The following is a 19,565-nucleotide window of genomic DNA, read 5'->3' as shown; positions in this document are numbered from 1 at the left end:
CTGCATTCCTGCTGCTTATCTCTGAAAACGCAACATACTCCTCTTAGCTCGGTAATGACCTCATTTTCTGGAGATAAGAATTAGTTTAAAGTGATTTTTTTAAATGCAAAACAGTCGACTTGTAACAACAGGAAGGAAAACAAAGAAATGTGGATGAATTATTGTTTTATTCAGTAAGAAAATGGCAAAAAAGGCTTTTTGAAACCAACCTAAACCTGTGTGAAACTTGTAAAATCATGAAATAACTTTGATTTACAACATAAGCCAAAGCCAGGGCAGATAACAGAGAAACCAGTCAAATCAGGAACTTGATTTAGTGGTACCAGTCTGACAACATGAAGTAGGCTAAAAGGTTTCAGAGAGAACAGCAGCAGTAAATCCACATCTGAATGTTCTGTAGTGAAATAGTCCTGTTGCAATAAGAAATAAATCAATTAATCCGTTAATCTTATGATAAATTAAAACAACACTTGCATTATTTATCATTTTTCTGTTTCTGTCAAAAACTGGCTGGTAAAAGTCTTCAGTCTGAAACTTTAGTCTCAACTAAACCTTTTTAAGGATTATTTTGTCTCCACAGACTTAATAATCCATTTAATTCATTGTTTCTGTTATCTTGTTTATTTATTTGTATATTTAAAATGTGAAAGTGTGAAGTGTTCATTAGAATTTAAAGTTTATCTTTGAGAATGTTTCCTTGTTTTATTATGTCATTACTGTTATATTACTTGAAAATGGTCTTTAAACAACAATATTATCGTTTATCACAATAAGCTCTGGGACAATTTATCATCCAGAAAATTTAGTTATTGTGGCAGGGCTAGGCCTAGTCAAAGTCTGGAGGCAAATACTGGACGAGACATGTTGGTTTGGATACGTTTTTGTCGTCATTCCAGTCAAACATCAGGTTTTAACGCAGCACTTTCACCTGAGCTCTTACTCTTGAATAAGTAATCAACCCCTGACGCCCCTCGTCCTCTGGGCGCCCTGTGGCCGGAGCCGATCTGAGGCTCTGTGACGGACAGGAAATGGAAAAAGCTGGCAGTTGTCGAGGTCAGCCGCCGCAGATTAGTTCATCTCCTCGAGTTGCTTTTCAATCTGTGCTGCAGACAATTGAATCTACCCGACCGTGTGTGTGTGTGTGTGTGTGTGTTTGTGTGTGTGCGTGTGTGTGTGTGTTTTCCTGTTGAAAGGGCAGCTGATTTGCCCGTTTGTCACATGGCTTCCCAGACTGTCAGGGTTCGTTTCGTAGCAACAGAACCTTCCATCCAGAACTTGTCAAAGTTCTCGTCTGAATTTTACTTTTAGTCTTCAAATTGTTTGTTTTTCTTGGTTTTGTATTTTGCAAACAGAAAATTCATCCATGATTTTTTGCTTTCCTTCCTGTTGTTACAGTCGACATATTACTACATTTAGTTTGAACCTAATTTTTCATAGTTAGTTCAGATCAGAGATGCTTTAAACGAGTTGCTGTTAGTCATTTGGAAAAAAGAAGTGAGATCTGACATTTGTAGAAAATGTCAAACTGGCAGGAAGTGTGGAAAGTAAAGTTAGTTATGGTGGCAGACCTCTGCGGTGCCAACACTCTGAGATGGGTTGAAATGGTCCAGCAGTGCAGCTCAAATTCTCCAAAAAAATCAGTTTAGCTTCACAATCCTCTGAACTTTTTCCTTCCACTTAACTTTCCATTATTATACATGAATTCCGCCTTCTTTTAGTCTTCCCCATTAAGGTTTAGGCCAAAAGAAACAAAATAAAACAACTTAACTAGAACTGTATATGTATTATGATTTATATCATGAATGAAATCATATTTTTTTAACCTAAATAGAGATTTATTTATAATTTCTTTCAGTCCTTCACATCTGCTTCGTTTGTCCATCACCTGCATCTTTTCCCTGCAGCGATCAAATTACCCCCATCACCACACGCCGTCATCAGATTACTGTAATCTGGTCCGGCTGTGTCGGCGCGCCGCTAACGGCTCAAACACGCAGCGGGTAATTTACCCGCCGACGTTTCTGTCCCCGACAAGACGGTCGTTACCAGAAACCCGTCTTCAGTCAGCCGAGGGAAGCCATGTTTGTTCTCATAACGCTGTCCAGACACAAAATCTGAATAAAAATTCAGATTGAATCTTGGCCTGTAGGAATCTCCTCTTCTCTCCCTCATGAAACAACAGACATCCTGTCATAAAAATCAAAGCTTTTGTATTTATTATTTTTTCTGTATGTATATAAACATCTTTAATACAGCAGATTAAAGATGTTTTATGTCTTTAGGAATCAAAGTTTTGGTGATTTTGCTGTCAGAATGATTCTGGTTCTGGTTCCTCTGCAGGTCATGAGTTCCCCTCAGAAGGACCCAGCGGAGATCAGCCTCACCTGCCCCACCCAGGCCTCGCCCTGCCCCCCACCCCCGCGCTCCCACCATGAGTAAGTGGGACCAGTTTGGTGCTCTGACTGGCGCTGGTCCAGTTCAGGTTTTATTCTGTTTTCAGCAGTGGAGTCTAACGCAGTGAAAGTTAAAAGGAGACGCCCAGAATATTTATAATATTTATCACAGTTTTGATGCTAAAAACCCCTCAGTTATTTATTCCCACAGAATATTCTAATTTCTGTGGAGAAATTAGAATATTCTGTTCTATTTTAATTCTATTTATTCTAAGAACTCACTTCGGTTGAGACTCACTTTGCAGTTTTTCTTGCTGATTATCTGAACAGTTTTCAGGTTCAAATCTGGCTCTGAAGCTGTTTCACTGATCCAGTTCTGGTTGGTTCTGGTTGGTTCTGGTTCTGGTAACGATCAGTTTTCTGAGTGAAAATGTTTTGGAAAACAAAACTCGATAATGAAAAAAGACTTGTTTGTGCCCTGGGAGAGAAATATCATTCATTCATTCATTCATTCATTCATTCATTCATTCATTCATTCATTCATTCATTCATTCTTTCCATAGAAATTTCTCTCATAGATTCATATTAAAACTCATTTCTGTTTTAATAGTTTCTCTAATAAGAACCATAAACTCTTGAAATCTGAGTTAAAATGTTAATGTCAGACCAGAACTCGGTCACATCCAGTTCTGATCCAGTTCTGATCCGGTTCTGATCCGGTTCTGATTTGGTTCTGATCCGGTTCTGATCAGGGTCATCATGTCTCCTCTCAGCGCTGCGTTGGAAACCCTTCTCATGTCGTTCCTCCTTTTGCTTTTCAGTGTCACATTTTTCTGTTTCTGGTTGGTTTTATGAGTTACGGTCCAGTTGTTCAACATTTCCCTCCAGTTCTGCAGCTCTGGGAGGTTCTGCTGCCTCTGACATCATCCTGCTGCAGCTGCTGCTGCTGCAGCATCTATTATCACTGTATCTATTACAGCAGAGTAGATTTCTATCACTGTATCTATTATCACTGCATGATTAAGATTATCAAATGTTTCCGATTAAAGAAGCTTCAGAGGCAAACTCTTAAATCATCTTTATTTCATAATCCATCTTTTGTCCTTCCACTTAACTTTTCATTACTATACATGGATTAATTCAGCCATCTTTGTCTTCCCACAGTATTGTGTGTTTTCCAGACACATGGCAGCCGTTTTATAGCAGGATCAAGTAATTATGTTACCTTCAGTTGTTATAGAAACGCTACATATTTATCGCCTGTCTCTTTAAAACTCCTGAAGCTCCGCCTTCAGGACGTCATCCCAACATGGCTCCTCTATTAACCCTTTAACATCCTCACCATGTGTTGCTAAGTCTCTTAAAGTCCACTGATATTTTTGGTCAGAATTTGACAAAACGTAAAATGTATCGGCGAGCGGCCATCTTGTTTTCTATAAACACGTCGACTGAAACTGGAAACCATGTTTTTGTTGCTTTAGTGTGAGCTGAATGAGCTCAGCAAGCAGCCGCAGATCTGAGGGAAGGTCTTTCATGTCCTCCATTATTCATCCCAACCTCTGATGGACTCGCCTGGAGACGGTTGACAATGTTGATACCCTGAGCTAATTACCTTAATTACCCCCCAGCAGCACAGAGAGGGGGGGGGACTGGCTCACTCTGCTGCTAATGAGACTCTTAACGAGGTCGGATCCGATTGGTCCGGGCTTCCACGTTTTTATGAGGTTCAACAGAAGATTAGAGGTTCATCTTGGAGCCGGTTCTGATTCTTCTGCACTGCAGGAATAGAACCAGCAGTTTCAATTCAGGATTTATGATCCTGTTTGGTTCTGGTTCTGGTTCTGGTTCTGGAAACGCCACTGAACCAACTGTCTGGTTCCTGAACAGGTCCAGTTGGTTCATATCTCACCCAACACCGTTCCTGAAGTTCCACAGCCTGTAGGAAGTATTCACTCCCACAGTCTGTAGGAAGTATTCACTCCCACATCCTGTAGGAAGTATTCACTCCCACTGATTTTTGACTCAATCATGAGCAAAAAAAAAGATTATTCTGTCAAAGAAAATCTGAAAACTGATTTCTGCAAAATAAAAACAATTAAATAAAAACATGAGATATAAAATAAGTCGTTGCATAAATAGTGTTTACACTTGGATTGGATTCAGTTTTCCTCCATTTTTCCTGCTAAACTGCTCAGCTGTGAACAGGTCTGGGCTTTGACTAGGCCACTGCAGAACCTCCACCTGGTTTTCGTCAAACCTTTTCTGCTCAGCTGTAGCTAAATGCTTTGGATCGTTGTCCTGATGGAAAATCAATGTTCTCTGTCTGACATGATGCTGCCACCACCGTGCTTTACGGTGGGGATGGAGTGTTTGTCTGATGGACATAAAGCTCCACTTTGGACCCATCAAACCAGAACTTTGTCATCTTTCTAAAGAACAGCCTGAGAAACGAGGAAGAGAGGCTTCGTATCGTTTTGTTGGTGTTTTGTAGAGTAAAGCCAGCTGATATCAGTTTTACTCTTTAAATGCTTTTAGAACACGTCAGACACAAGTTCTTTAAAGATGTGTGTTGAATCTGTTTGGGTTTTACTCAGTTAAAGTTAATGACAGCTCTGTTGGTTATTCTGTCCAGAAAACAACCAAACTAAACTCAGGACTTCTTTCTGTTGATAAAAAGTGTCAGAATGAAGCTAGAAGTTGATCTCCTGCATGTTGTAAATCATCTAATGTGACATTTTGAGGCGTTTCCTTCAGTAGGAGGACAGTTTGTAGGTCAGACCCACCGATCTGTCCTTCACCTAACTCACCTTCCTCCCTGCCTGTCGGAGGGAGACGGATGTCAGCCGGTGCGTCTGGCTGCAGAGGGCTGTAATTATCTGCCGCTCAGCCTCATCTGGTCTCCATCTGCTCGACTCGGCCGCGTTCGCTACGCTGCAGCGCCCCGACCTAACAGGTCGTTACGTCTTTCCACAAAAACCCGCAGCTCTGATTAAAAGCTAGAAAACACAGGAGTATCAGATACGGTCAAAGTCTCAAAAAATATCGCAAAACCACTAATCCCACCCGAAATCTGGGCAATAATTACAAAACTATAGTACAAGAGTTACAATATTAGGAAAAAAAAGCTCTAATAATAATCAATATTTAGAAAAAAACTATTTATAAAATCTAAATTATTAAATTCATTCAAATAGTGAAACGACAGACAGTTCTAGTTCCTTATGCAGCCAAAAACAAACAATTAGCAGAAAACATTCAAAATTGTTTAAACCTAATTGACAATTTATAAGTTAATAAGTGAATTAGAGTTTTAAAATATGAAACTATTAGAATAAAATTTGAGTCAAACTGAAAGAATTTGAATATTGAACAAAATCCAAACATGAACCTGTTCATAGAAACATATTATTATTATTATTAATAATATAATTACTATTTATTGTTATTAGTGTTTTTGGTAGTGATGCTAGTTTTGCTTGTTGTTGAAATTTAAAGAAATAATCACTGTTAATAAAATTAAAAAATAAATAAATAGATACTATGGTGACAGGTAAGTTTAGTTGGGTGGCTAAGGAGTAGAAAAATTAAGCAAAACAAAAGTTTTGACATGATTTCATGCTGGAAATATTAACAAACAAAACATCTGTAGTCACGTAGAGACTCCAGATGTTTTTTTTAAAATGACCTGTTTAAAAAAAGGTCATTTAAAGGTCATCTGTTGGGCCTGGATTGATCTATGGACTGTTCAAAACACGGCCATTTTGTTTAAAATCATTCTTAGATCAGCTGTTTTAGAGCCGCTGTCCCTTTAAATGCAAATGAGCAGCTGCTGGCCACGCCCCCAGCTCAATGTTTACACTCACATGTGAAAATGTCTGCAAACAGATGCACAATTATACAACTGTACATCTTTGACAAGCAAAAGGGGAGCCTTCTGCACAACCAAACAGGATGATGCAGCAAGTAGTTTTCTGGAGGGCAAGTCGACAACAAAACGGTTTTCTTTTCCAGCAGCCATTGTACCAGCTGACCAAACTCTGGTTGCTAGGTAACAGCTCATTTTCCAGACACCAGAAATTCTGAACTTATTGACCAAAAACAGCTTCTTTTTTTTTTAGTTTGTGTTGTTTTTAGAAGCAGTGGGGACCCGACTGGCAGAATAAAAACGTTCAAAAAGTGAATTTAGTGTAATGGGTCCCTTTCAGGGCCCAGATGGTTGGTTTTGGTTGTTTAGTGGGGGTGTGCTGCTCTCAGCTGAGCCTTTTGTGTTCGTTGGGTAGAAGGGCCCAACATGTCCCTGCAGCTCCTGTCATTCAGCATCCTACTCACTGCAGCTCCAAATAACTCCTCCACAGTTCCTCTCTAATAGCGCCGCTGCTAATGCGTTTATGCAGCAGTGGTTGTTATGGCTGCCTCTTCATTTCCAAATTGCTCCCTGGTGTTTCCAGTTATTTTTGCTTTGTTTTTGTTTGCACGGCTGCACTCGGAGGCCTCCTCTGACACGTCTCGGTCCAGAGTGACTCAAGTCTGCTTGCTAGGAAGGTTGGTAACTGTTGGGAAACGTCTGAGGAAAGACATGGCTGCACCGGTCGGGCGGGTTCCTCCTGGCCTCCACCAGGATTTATCCCCTCCAGCATTCCCTGCTGCCAATTTGAACTTGAATGAGGATTAGGGGGTTAAAGGTCAGAGTAGATTTCCAACCAGATGACACATTGAAGCGCACAGTAGCAGCATTAAAGGGTTTTCTAACCGTTTCCCAGCAGCAGCAGTAAACCTGTGTTTTTGTGGTCGGTCTTTCCAGAACCCGCCTTGTTTTGCCAGCTGTTTTATCAGCGTGGCACAGATTCCTCTAAAGCAGAAGCTGTGGAGATGTAATTCACTTACCGCAGAGTATAAACCTTCAGATTGATTATCTCTCCTCGGAGAGTTTCCTCCCATTCTTCTTTAAAGCCACACGACTCGGCAGCAATCTGAGAGGAATCTGTCCTCTGAAGCCTGAGCTTCTGCACAGCGGAAACCGCTAGCTGGTGATAGCAGAGCGGAACGAAGGTTAGGGGGTAAATATGTTTCCACAAAGTGCCAGTTTGATGTGGATAGATTATTTTCCTCTTAATAAATGAAATCAAATTTTGAAAAACATCTTATTTCCTCAGGTTATCTTTGTTCAATATTAAAATGTGTTTAATCTGAAACATTGAAGTGAAAAATGGAAAAATGTGTATTATAATTACTCAAATGTGGCGCCGTTAACTAAAAAGCTAGTTTTGTTAATGAGCTACAATGACATAGTATTTAGCAGAAACTAATGCTAGCGCGCTAATTTAAATCATGTTGATCCCATTTTGTCTCAGGAACAAATGCTACAATGTAGTACATCGTTATACAACAGCTAATTGAATTAGTGCTTTAGAATTTACCCCGAAAATATAATTTAGGGGAAGCTAAGAGTGCTAAACATTTCCAAAACTAGCTTAGCTATTAGCGGATTAGCGGCTTAGCAGAAGTGTACCCACTATTGTAATTTCAGAGAATTTCTTCTTTTCTTGCCAATGTTTTATGTGACGTTTGAAGACTGGAAGCTGCAGGCTCTGAGTCAGTGTCTGAAATGATGCCAGCTGAGTGGAAAAATGCCGTTTTTCCAGCTTCTCTCTTTGCGTTGGATGTCATATGATGGGCTAAAGGTGTGACTGGTCGGTCTTACAGGAAGGAAGCTCTGCTGGAGTTATCAGGGCAGCAGAAGGAAGCTGGTCCAGTGACCCCCAAACCTGTTCCACCATGAGCAAACCGAGGCTCCAAACTCTGGGATCCATGACTAAAATCAGATAAAGTCAGAAATGTTCCAGAGTTCAATGGAAGGGAATTAAAAACCAGAAGAGTTGGATCTCTGGAGGGATTTTGGCCAAATCCTCAGTACAGAAACTCCCTGAAACATTTAGTTTTCTTCGGTTCTGGCATGCAGCTCAGAGTTTAGTTTCTTTACAGAAGCAGGTTTTGCAGCGGGTGTGACTCTACTTTATGTTTCACTTTGTTTCCATTTGGCGTTCTGGCTGTGGTCCGTTTACCTCCATCTCCACTCTGGGTTGTAACAGAAATGAGTTCAATTTAGAGCCACAGCTAATGATTATTGTAATAATCAATTATTATCACGATTAATCAAGTTATCACATAAAAAAGCCATATTCTGCTAATTTTTTTATTTAACTACCTCAGCTTATTTTATATATTAGAAAAAGAAGAAGCAAATAAACAATTTAATTCTTATTTTCCAATAAGAAAAGAAACATTTGATATATTGATTACTTCTTAATTTAATAAATGGATGCAAAAGTTCATTAATAGGGATTTTATTTTGTTTGTTTACAGAATTTAAACCAGGTGAAGCTAAAACTGCTGCTGTAGTTCAGTGTAGAATTGATTTAAAGAACCTTTTTCTGAGTCTGTATCTTACAGTTAATCCTAAATCAGTTGATGATTATTTCAATAATCAATTAATCGTGACTAATCGATTGAGCCCTGGTTCAATTTCTCCCTGTGACAACTTGAAAAGATGCAGTAGAAAATGAACTATTACATTTTCTACTGCATATTTACAAACATTTATTGTTTTTATTGCTTATTTTAATTTCTGTACTCCACTTCTTATCCATCATCCCAACTTTGGGAATTTAGATGCTTTTTAACTGGAAAACGTTTCGAGTCAGGATCATTTTTGTCAGAATCTGTTTACATTTTCTCTACATCTGATGCAGTTTTCCTGTAACGCTGAATGTTTGGATGCTTCCTGTGGCCTGAATTTGCTCTTTAATCTCAGTCTTTGCTACGTTTCCAGCAGACCTTGGGTGTTAGTCTCGGTTTCTGTGGACTGATAGGAACAAACGTGTCATCAGGCCATAAAAGGATAAACTTGAGCTTTTATTACAGCTGAAACTCCCTGCAGATTCAGTGAAACTAAACTGAAGGTAATTCAGCTGCAGATGTTTGAGGAAGAAGCTGAAACTTTGCTACAGATAATAAAAAACACCTCAGATTGGAGCTGCAGCTTGTTTCCTCCTCCCTTCACACAAACAGAGACGTGTTTCCTCTCCGCCAGCCGTTCATGGTCGCTCTGTATTTGGTTGCCATGGTGAGCCGAGCGGCTCTGCCGTGTTTTTATCTGCTGTCCTCAGAAAGATGGATCCATCCGTCCTCGGTGTGGAGACGTTGGACAAGCTGCGTCTTGTAGACCTGAAGCTGGTGGTGTAATTATTACAGCGTCAGAGCGAGTTGGTCCTGAAAAACACCCAGGAAACACGGCAGAGCAGGAGGAACTCAGTCTGATGTCCCGGCAGAGATACGAGCACGATAATTATAAACTACTGACAGGACCGAGCGCACGGCCCTGAGGAACTCCACAGCACCCATACATATATTACATAAAAAAAGATTTGAATTCAGAAATGATTCATGATAAAATGAAATTGGTTTGAAATTTATTTAACTCAATGAAGTGAATTGTTATAATTCTCTGAAACTAATTTTTCCTCTTGTATGTTCATTAAGACAATATTTTAGTTTCTTTTAAAACTTCTACATTTATATACAATCTGCTTTGTTTTTGTTTTCACAGTTCTAGATTTATTATTCATATATTGAATGAATGTGGCGACTTTTCAATGCTCAGTTATAGAAAAACGTGAAATAAAAAAGCTGCTTGCTTTGAGCAGGAAGTGACACGAGGGCAGGCAAACAGGAAGTGTACCAGGCAGAACGGCGCAGCGGGACAGGAAGCGGGAAAGTTGGAGTGAGGAGGGAAACGTCGAGTCAGCGCTTCGGATAGCATTTAGCTTCCCTTCAACATTTAATGGCCGTTATGAATGATGGCTGCCGAGCTGATTGGTTCGTTTTTCACCTCAGATGTGACAGAAAATAAAGGTGAAGGAAGTGAAACGTGGTTGTTATTGTTAAAGCTTCCATTTTTCCTTCTGAGGCTTTTATTTTGAAATCTTCAGCAGATTCTGTGGAAATGCAGGTTGTTGAATATCGATTCTGTCTGGTTGATATTTGCAATATTTTTTCCCCATTAAATCCAAAAATCTACATTTTGAAGAACAACAGGAGCAGACACATTAAATCTTTAGAGAACATAGATAAATCGATTTTGGTAATCACCATATTGATAACAGACAAAAACTTGACAGGATGGCTGAGGCAGCAGCGTGGTAGAAGTAAGAAACACTGCCACCTGCAGGTGGGAGTCAGCATCACTCAAACTAAATGGGTTTTTTTGTTTTTGCAAAATATTTGCAAGGAGAGGAAACTGTTAAAATCCAGAGAGCAGGAAGAAACAATCCTGACATTTAAACATCCATCCATCCATCCATCCATCATCCATCCATCATCCATCCATACATCCATCCATCCATCCATCCCTCCATACTTGTTCAGATAAAAATAAATGACTTGCTGACAGATAAATTATGAGATCAAATAAATGGAATATTTTATGTTTTTAACAAAGTAAAAAATCCAGACGTTGAATCTCAACCCAATAAAACCAGTAAACTAGTTTAGATCTGAAGAGTCCTGGATGGTTTTTAGAAATGTAATTAATTACGTCTGTGTTTATAACGTCGCTCCGGCTCTAATTTGATCTGTTTTCACTCTCCTCCGTCATCCTGACCTCCAGCTGCAGATCAAAACACACCGACTGATTCTCTCCTCTTCCAATCTGATGAGGATTTATTGATCCGCTGATTGTTGGTCGGCTCCTTCGGCTCCGTCCTGCTTCCTCTCCCGGTCGAAACTCGATCCATTTCGCCTCAGGAGGCCCGCTGCTCGCTCCGCTCTCATCCAGACCTTCATCTGATCCTCTGGAGATGCAGATCGATTGATTATGTCTTGTTGAGGCTTGAAAGAGGCGGATAAAAATAGGTGTAGCTCACATCCATCCTTTTGCCTACTTCGTGTTGACAGAAGGGTTCTGTTTAATTTTGTTGAGACAATTTGCACAAAAAAATCAGTTTAATCAGTAAATCCTGATTTATGATGACCTTTTCATGGTTGGTTGAAAACGTCCAGATATTCACGTTGAATTGGGAGAGATTTTTTTTAGTAACCGTGGGAATATTTTACTGTCTCACAATTTGATCCAAGATCCATTTTTAATCCAAATGAGTAAATCTCTTTCTTTTTGTAGTTTTTGCTTTCTGTAGCGTCTCCATGACGACTACACGATGTGCCCTGTAGCTACAAAATGACCAATTTAAATGAATTTAACACTACATTATTAAAACTTTAATTTCTACAGGACATTTCACACCAGAAAACAATTTACAAAATAAACAAACCTGAATTCTAAAGTTGATTTAAAGAATAATAATCATTGAACTTAGACAGGAAAAGTGGCAGGAAGTGAAAAGTAGCTGCTTCCTGCTGGTTGTTAGATGTTTGCATCCATATTAAAGTGGAGAATAACATTATTAAACTTTTATTATTTGAATTTATCGTGTGTGATTAATTGATTTATTGCTTAGTCCTGTTAACATCTTCGTTCCTATTGGACCGCCCACAGAAAAATAGATTTATACCAGAAGATTGTTGATAACTTCATAAAGAGTTTGCTCAGATGTTTGGGGAATTTATTGTGAATGTTTCTGGAAAGATGCGATAAATTCTGAAAAGATGCGATAAATTCTGAAAAGATGCGATAAATTCAAACTTTTGCTCCAGATTCCTGTTCTTTCTTTTGGAAGTAAAATGAAACAGTTTCTGGTCAGTTATGTGATGCTTTCATAAATGACACTAGAAGCTTCTCGCTTTCATGTTTGTAAAAATCTTCACCTCGCTGAGTGGGGTCACAGCCTAGCAACGCCAGGCCGTAACCATAGCAACAGCATCTGCAGAGAGTCCAGCCAGGCAGTAATTGGGGTTTCTGTTGTACAGCCGGAGGAGACAAATATACTGACACTTTATCACAGAGCTTCATGCAGTGTGTGGGTGTGTGTGTGTGTGTGTGTGTGTGTGTGTGTGTGTGTGTGTGTGTGTGTGTGTGAGCCTGGTTTTTATGTTTGGATCATTTGAACGTTGTTTTATGGTGGCTGTTGGAACCAGAAACGCTGCTGCTGCTTTCTGCAGGATCTTCATCCAACACATGAAGCTTTAAATTCTTCTTTTTTAAAAATAGAAATTAATTTTAGTGCAGTTTGCACATCAATAAAATAAGAGACATTTTCAATTTAAAAAACATTTTTGCTGTGAAAATTATTGAATTAATTAGACATATGAAGTTAACACCAAATACATTTATAGTTTTTAATCTGTTCTTTCACCACATTACAAAAACGTTCTTATTTCTAACGTGCTTCTTTGTGTGATTTGAACCATGAATCACTCAGCGTAGTTCCCATTAATCATGATTAGCTATTTTTTGGTATTTATTGATAATTTTCATTGAAACAGTAAAGAAAATAGTAAAACTAACATTCCAGACAGTTTTGGGGGATTTTAACCTAAATTAATGGGAATTTATCATGAAAACAAGAAATCCAAATCTTATCACAATAAATGATACGAAAAAAATCTTATTCAAATACGATCTTCTAATTCACCTGCAGCAAGACTCAGTTCTGCAAGAATAATGAGATTTATTTACAATTGTTGGTATTTATTGAAACTTTTCATCAAACAAACAAGAGAATTGTAATATCATTCTGATCTCAATAAATAATAAACTTTATGAGAAAAACATTTCATGTTAAATATGATTTCATCTGAATTCAAATCAAATATGATCCTTTAATTCATCTGTATTGACTCATTTCTGCAATAATGATGAAATAAAAGCTCTGATTTCTGATGATCAGATGAAAACTGGCAGCTTTTTCTGAGGCTCATTCCAGCAAAAACAGCAAATTTAAGGGCTTTAATTTCATGGCTGTTGGATGAAAATGATCAGAGCAGCAGCAGCAGCAGAAGGAGGCAGGATGGAGCGAGAAGGCGTTACCTGGGTGGTACAAATCATCTGTGCTCCTTCAGCCGTCTGCATTCTGCTCATGTTTCCGCTCCACAGCAGAAACACGATGAGAGGAGAGGAGGGAAGAGCTGCAGGCTCGTTAATTAGGATCTGCAGGATGTGAAGAGCAGATCGAGGAGCCAGCTGCAGCGGGAAGTTCCACCGCTCAGGACCTTTTGATCTGCAGCATCCAGCCGGGGACGGAAACAAGCCGGCGGAGGACGGCTCCGCTCCGGATCGCACGCAGCATGACGAGGGCGCTGCGCCGCGGCGGCCGGCAGCGGAGAGGTCATCGCCACGCTGCTGCTTCACTCAACGCAGGTGAAACAGCATGACGGACGGTTAGTGGAGGAAATACTGAAGACGCCCGACACACAGGAAGCAGGAAGCAGAGCCTTGATTTCACTGGAAACCAGCGTCCTGGAGGAGTCATGCTGCGGGCCAGCTGATGAGCGATGAGGCTGAGGGGCGCAAGAGCCGCCGCCGCCTCATGGCTCCTCCCACTGGATAAGCATGCAGGTCCTTCAGATCGTCAAAGAGCTGGTGTCTCCATCCAGGCACCGGGCAGCCGCGCGATTCGGAGGTGTGTGTGCTGGTTTTTAAATCACCAAACGGCTACAGTTTCCATTTGAGGAGCACAAATGAAAAGCTTTGTGAATCGATTCAACAGATTTAAATGCAGTGAAGTTGTACGGCTATTTGCAGTTGTCCTTCTTTTTTGTAACTTTCTTTTTTATATTTAAGCATTTAATTTGTGGTCGATTAAAACGGCAATATTCTAAATTATTAACATAATTTTGTAAAAAAGTTTAATGCTCTCTTGAGTTTTTGGATTTACTGAAAACAAATTAATGCTCTAAAAGGAAATGGAAACGCGTCGTGCCTTACCAGAGGCACCAAATTCCAGGTTTTTAACCAGGTTTGTGCTTGTTTGCATTTTCTGCTTCCTGTTTATTAACATCTGATATTGATGAAATTTCACTCTGTTGATTCGTTCAAACCAGCAGATGAAAATGCGACTAATTCTCGTTTCTCTCTGCGACATTTTAAAAGTGATGATTGGATGGAAACATGGCGGCTGTTTGTTTCTGAGCCACTTTAAGGTGAACTTGCTGGTTATTGAGTTTCCTCATCATTTCTAAATGCCGTTTTGTTTTTCTCTGAAGGACTATCTAAATTAAAGTTTGTTTTTTGAAAACAAAAGGTTGTTGCTAAAATTGTCCATGTCTTCTCTGGTCCGTCTGCTGCTTCACCCAGGGACTCTTCAGCTTTAATGGAGCTGGACAGAAATCTGTCCGTCTTGTTTTGTGTCTGTGGGTCAGACAGCTGCTAGCTGCTGTTAGTGAAGAGAAAAACTAGTTTCTTCTTTCCATCTCTGTGAAATCTCACCATCAGTGTTTTATTTAAATTCAGAGCGCGGTGAGTGAAACGCGGTCAGATTTAACGGTGAAGTTAATCGTTTTGTATCTCTGTCGTTTGTCTGAATGAAGTGGACGTGTCCCCCGGAGACGGCCGTGTTGCTGCTGGACGCGTCTCCGTCTGGGCTGAAGAGGGCTTTTTGTCGCGTTGCTCTGGTGTTCGATAAATAACGGAGCTGCTGACCTCGACTCAACCAAACCGGATGATCCCAATACGACTTTTACAGCTTATTATTTATCCTAAATGTCATTTATTAAGTTTGATTGTTGAAAAATACAAATTATGAGGATTAATTTCACACAGAGGGATGTTTTTAAAGCTCTTCTGCTAAAAACTCAAATCAAATTCTCCAGTAATTTAAATAAATGTTTTTCTCTTTGTTTTTACAAATAAAAATGTTAAAATGTGAGGCATAAATTTATCAATACTTGGCAGACATTTATCTTCGTGTCACTTATAAGCCTGTTGCAAAAAAACAAAAAATACAGAATAGATAGATTAAAAACGGCTGAATAATTTCCATTAGTGTAATCGTTTTCTTTTTACTCACATTTATCAAAGACTAAATGAACAATTTTGTTTAGAGACTTCATTTCATGTTTTTTTTTTGTTTGTTTATTTATTTTTGATATTTAAATGTCTTCCAACTCTAGTTTATTTTTCTTAATTATTATCACTTAAAAATGGTCTCAAAACGATATTGTTTTTCACAAGATATTTTGGCACAGTTTATCATCCTCCATCATTTTTTATCATGACAGGATATAAAGTTTGGATAGCTGGAGTTGTGACCTCTGCAGCTCCTCCAGAGTCACTGTGATCGGACTGGTCAGTGTTTTGTATAAAGGCTGCTGGGAGCACGCCTGGTTTCTAAACAATCCCTGTCGGAGGTTTACTGCTGCTCAGTGGAGCTCAGCCCTCATTAACTCCACCTGGACTTAGGATCAGGAGATCCAGCAGAGGATCAAGCTGCAGCACAAGCTCAGCTGTTTGTTAGAAAGCAGGTGGATTTTAAACGTCATTTCAGGACATTTAACGGCCTCACAGCTAGAGAAGGAATCAGAGTTGTTTTCTTCACAAGCAACACCTGATAGGCTGGTAGATTTGGTTTGATTTTGGACCAAAGTTTCAACATTTGCTCCATTTCCAGCTGCTGTGGTTCTCTTTCTCTCTGCTCTGAGTCAAACCTGTTCCCCTCCTGGCCTGTGGGGGCGCTGCACCAAGAACCACTGAAGGAAACAACACAAAAACCTCCAAAACTTCCTTCTTCTCCAAATGGAGGCGTCAGATTTTAGTGGTTGGAGAATTTCGATAGATTGTGAACAATTCCTCCCGCTAATGAAAGACCGTTTGGTTTGGTTGTATTTACCCAGAATGCCCTGCGCTGTAGTCCACTTCCTGTTTTTGAAGCGGCCATGTTCTTCAACTTATTTCACCTTGTTGTGTCCTCTGTTTACCCAATAAGAGCAAAAATATTTAACATTCAGCACAAAAAGCATTTTTTATTTGTTTTATTTTTTACAGAAGTCTCTAGTTTAAAATAAAAATAATAATTATGGATACAACCTACTGTTCACGTATCTGCACTTAATTTGATAAATTATGTCTAAAATGTGGTGGTAAATAATTAATTGCTTTGAACGTCGTGTAGTTTAATTAGAAGTGTTTCAGCTGCTTTTTCTAAGCCCCGCCTTCTCTGTTACATCATCTTCCATCTGAACATGATGCAACAGCAGAACAGACGGCATGATGCAAATAAACAGGAAGATCCAGCAGCCATTGCAGTCTCGCCTTTACTGTGAAAATCATAGTAATGAATGGAAAACCTTAATTGATTAGATTAATAATATTGCCTGATATTTTACGTTTTCCATCAAAAACAGAAAGTTCTGTTTTAATTTGGGACAGAAATGTTCTGATCTGCATTTCAGACTGAAATATTAAGATATGAATATCTTATAAAAATAAACAGTTTAAGAAACAGGAGGTTTGATTTTTACTTCAATAAAGTGTTGAACAAACAGCTGGCAGCTGAAAGCATGTCGTAGATCTCTGATAAATAACCTTACTGCAGCACTTTTTGGGTTTTGATCCCAAATAAACAGGAAATGACTTTAAATGACCCAAAACTCCCAAACTGCTGAGATGTTGACTCGAGATAAACCCATCGCTTTGTTTCCGGGGGTCTGAACTCCTCGTCATTGAACATTTTGATAGTTTTTGGATGTTTCATCATTGTTTTATGTGTGAAATTTGTTTATTCTGGCCTCTGCAGATCATCTTGTTTCTGCAATTTTCCACAGCAGTCGGCAGAACCGAGCTTGGAGTATTTATTGACTGCAGCGGCGTTTTTCATGGTGCGTTGTGCTCCATCTCTGGGCGCTAAGCGAGTTAGCAGGCATGTGTGAATGAAATATGGATGCTGGTCAGGAACAGTGGAAACCCTGCAGGTTTTGTGGTGAAGCTGCCTGCTGTTTATTCTCCAAGGACTGCTTTTATGTTTATATTGATCCCTGTTTACTCCTGACTTATTAAATTATGCATCAGATGCCTGCAGATCATGAAACATCACACAAAGCCTCCGTCAATATTTTGCTTCTCAGCTTAATGCGAACGCAGCAGCTCATGGGGGGCCGTTTGCAAAGTTGCAGTTGAAAATAAACAGCAATAATTTGGATTATTTAGCCTGTCATGAGATAAAATGGGGGTTATTTTTTTTCAATGTTCTTATTTCATCATGTTATTTATTAATTTATAAACAAACCAAAGTTAGCAACCTAACTATTTAGCAGCAAACTCCATATTTAGCTTTGAGCTACATAAGTACTTAATCATTTAGCTAGCTTAGAGCTAATTGTTCAATTTTAGCGCCAAATATTTAGCTAGCTCACTAAATATTTACAAAGCTACATATTTAGCTTGCTAACTAAATATATTACTCTGAGCTAGGTAAATCTTTAGCTTAGGAACTAAATATTTTTTTTATTTGAGCTAGTTAAATATTTGGCTTATAAATTTAGATGGCTCACTATTTATGGAGCTAAATATTTAGCTCAAGCTGAATATCCAGCTCTGATTGTGTTAGACATTTAGATAGCTCTGAGCTGGCTAAATATTTAGCTCAGAAGCTAAATATTTATAAACTCCCTAGATATTTGTGGAGCTGAATATTTAGCTCTGAGCTAGTTAGATGTGCAGTTAGCTAAAAGTTAGCTTAATATTTAGCTAATGAACTAATATTTCACTCTAAGCTCATTAAAGCTTATTTAACTCTGAGCTAACTAAATCTTTAGCTTGCTAAATATATTCTTACCTTCCAACTTACTATTTACCGTGCTAACTAAATATTTGGTTTGGTGCTCAACACTTAGCTAGAGCGATATATTTCAAATATATAACATGGTGAAAATATGACTTTGAAAGTTAAAAGTTAAACCCAAATTATTGCTGTTAAATTTTGAGTGTGTAACTTTCCAAACTGCACCACATAGCAACCAATCTGAGAAACCTGACCTTGTTTAAGTGACCTTTGTGCAACAACAGATTGTGACCTTGTTGCAGCAGAACAAGCTTTCAGCTCAAACTGCTGCCTCTCCCACTGAGCCCAGGGTGTGGAGCTTAAATGAAACATATTTAGATCAGATTTAGTTTCTGTTGCAGAGAATCTCTGGTCTGCTTCAACTTCCTGTTTACTTTAATTATAACATTAAAGCTCAAATGACACCAACATTAGCTGTGCTGCTTCTGACAAAAAGAAGAAATAATTGAAAGTTGAGAGGAAGTTGATCTGTTTGCTGCAGAGGAACAGTGAAAGTTTTTATTTCTGTCCTACAATAAATGGAGATTAAAGTTGTTTTTACTGAACATAAACAGTAAATGGGGAAACAGATAATGATTATTTTTCTCCTAAAATCAGAACACAGCACCCAATTCCTCTGCATTTAGCTTCTTTAATAATAAATAACCGTGTAAATCTCTTTTAATACGTTTTCCACAGTCGTTTTAAAATATTTATATGGACCATCGCTTTAGTTTCCACTTTCTGAATATTTTAAAAAGTAAATTCAGAAAAGACAATTTGTTTTAAAACAATTAAGTACAGGTCATTTAAAAATAAATATTAAATAGAAAAAAATAATGAAGATAGAAATTAATTTAAATAAATATGTTTGTAAGATGTATTAAAACATAAAAAATAGTACTGGGGAAAAAATAGTTACAAAAAAATAGTGAAATGAAAAATCTGCAGAATGTGCCAATGTTTTCATCTGATTAATTATAAGAATAATCTGTTACTAACATGATTATTAGCTGCAGCCCAAACTGGTAAATTTCTTTGTAAATAATTTTGCGCTTTGACTGTAATCTTTATTTTTGATTTTGAATCTAACTGTACTTTCTTAATCATTTGAGAAAAGTTTTGTTGCAGTTTATTTTAATTATTATTTCACTGATAAAACATTTTCCCTTATCAGTTAATTTATCTGCCAATGGGCCGAGGAACTTTCAATATTAAGGAATTATTTACTTAAAACCAGCCTCTATATCTTGTTACCTTTAAGTTGGTCTTATTTCAAGTTTACCAAGATATTCGCACTAGAAACTAGTTTAGTAAGATTTTGTGTTTTTACAGTGTGTTTGTGTTAAAAAACAACATTTCTAATCAATTCAGTACTTCTTTTCTGTATCGGATTGGTATCAGCCAATTCTAAACAGATATCGGTATCAGATGTGTAAAAATGCAATCTGTGCATTTTCTGCAG

General features: G+C 38.4%; 1 protein-coding gene across 3 annotated transcripts in view; it reads left to right on the top strand.

Moving 5' to 3' along the window:
- usp6nl (USP6 N-terminal like) overlaps nucleotides 1-19,565 on the top strand; it is a 71,814-nt gene that overhangs the window by 4,239 nt on the left and 48,010 nt on the right. For 2 of the 3 annotated variants that reach the window (XM_044109080.1, XM_044109081.1), the window contains one exon: nucleotides 2,341-2,435. In XM_044109080.1, coding sequence (XP_043965015.1) covers nucleotides 2,432-2,435 — 4 coding nt within the window. In that variant the 5' untranslated portion in view covers nucleotides 2,341-2,431. Of the gene's footprint in view, nucleotides 1-2,340; nucleotides 2,436-13,440; nucleotides 13,967-19,565 lie in introns of all 3 variants that reach the window. The other variant, XM_044109077.1, reaches the window with a different exon arrangement.

Source organism: Gambusia affinis, linkage group LG23 (assembly GCF_019740435.1).
Source record: "Gambusia affinis linkage group LG23, SWU_Gaff_1.0, whole genome shotgun sequence".
Lineage (NCBI taxonomy): Eukaryota > Metazoa > Chordata > Actinopteri > Cyprinodontiformes > Poeciliidae > Gambusia > Gambusia affinis.
Note: the sequence above shows the minus strand (reverse complement) of the source record. Positions and strands in the feature narration are given on the sequence as shown.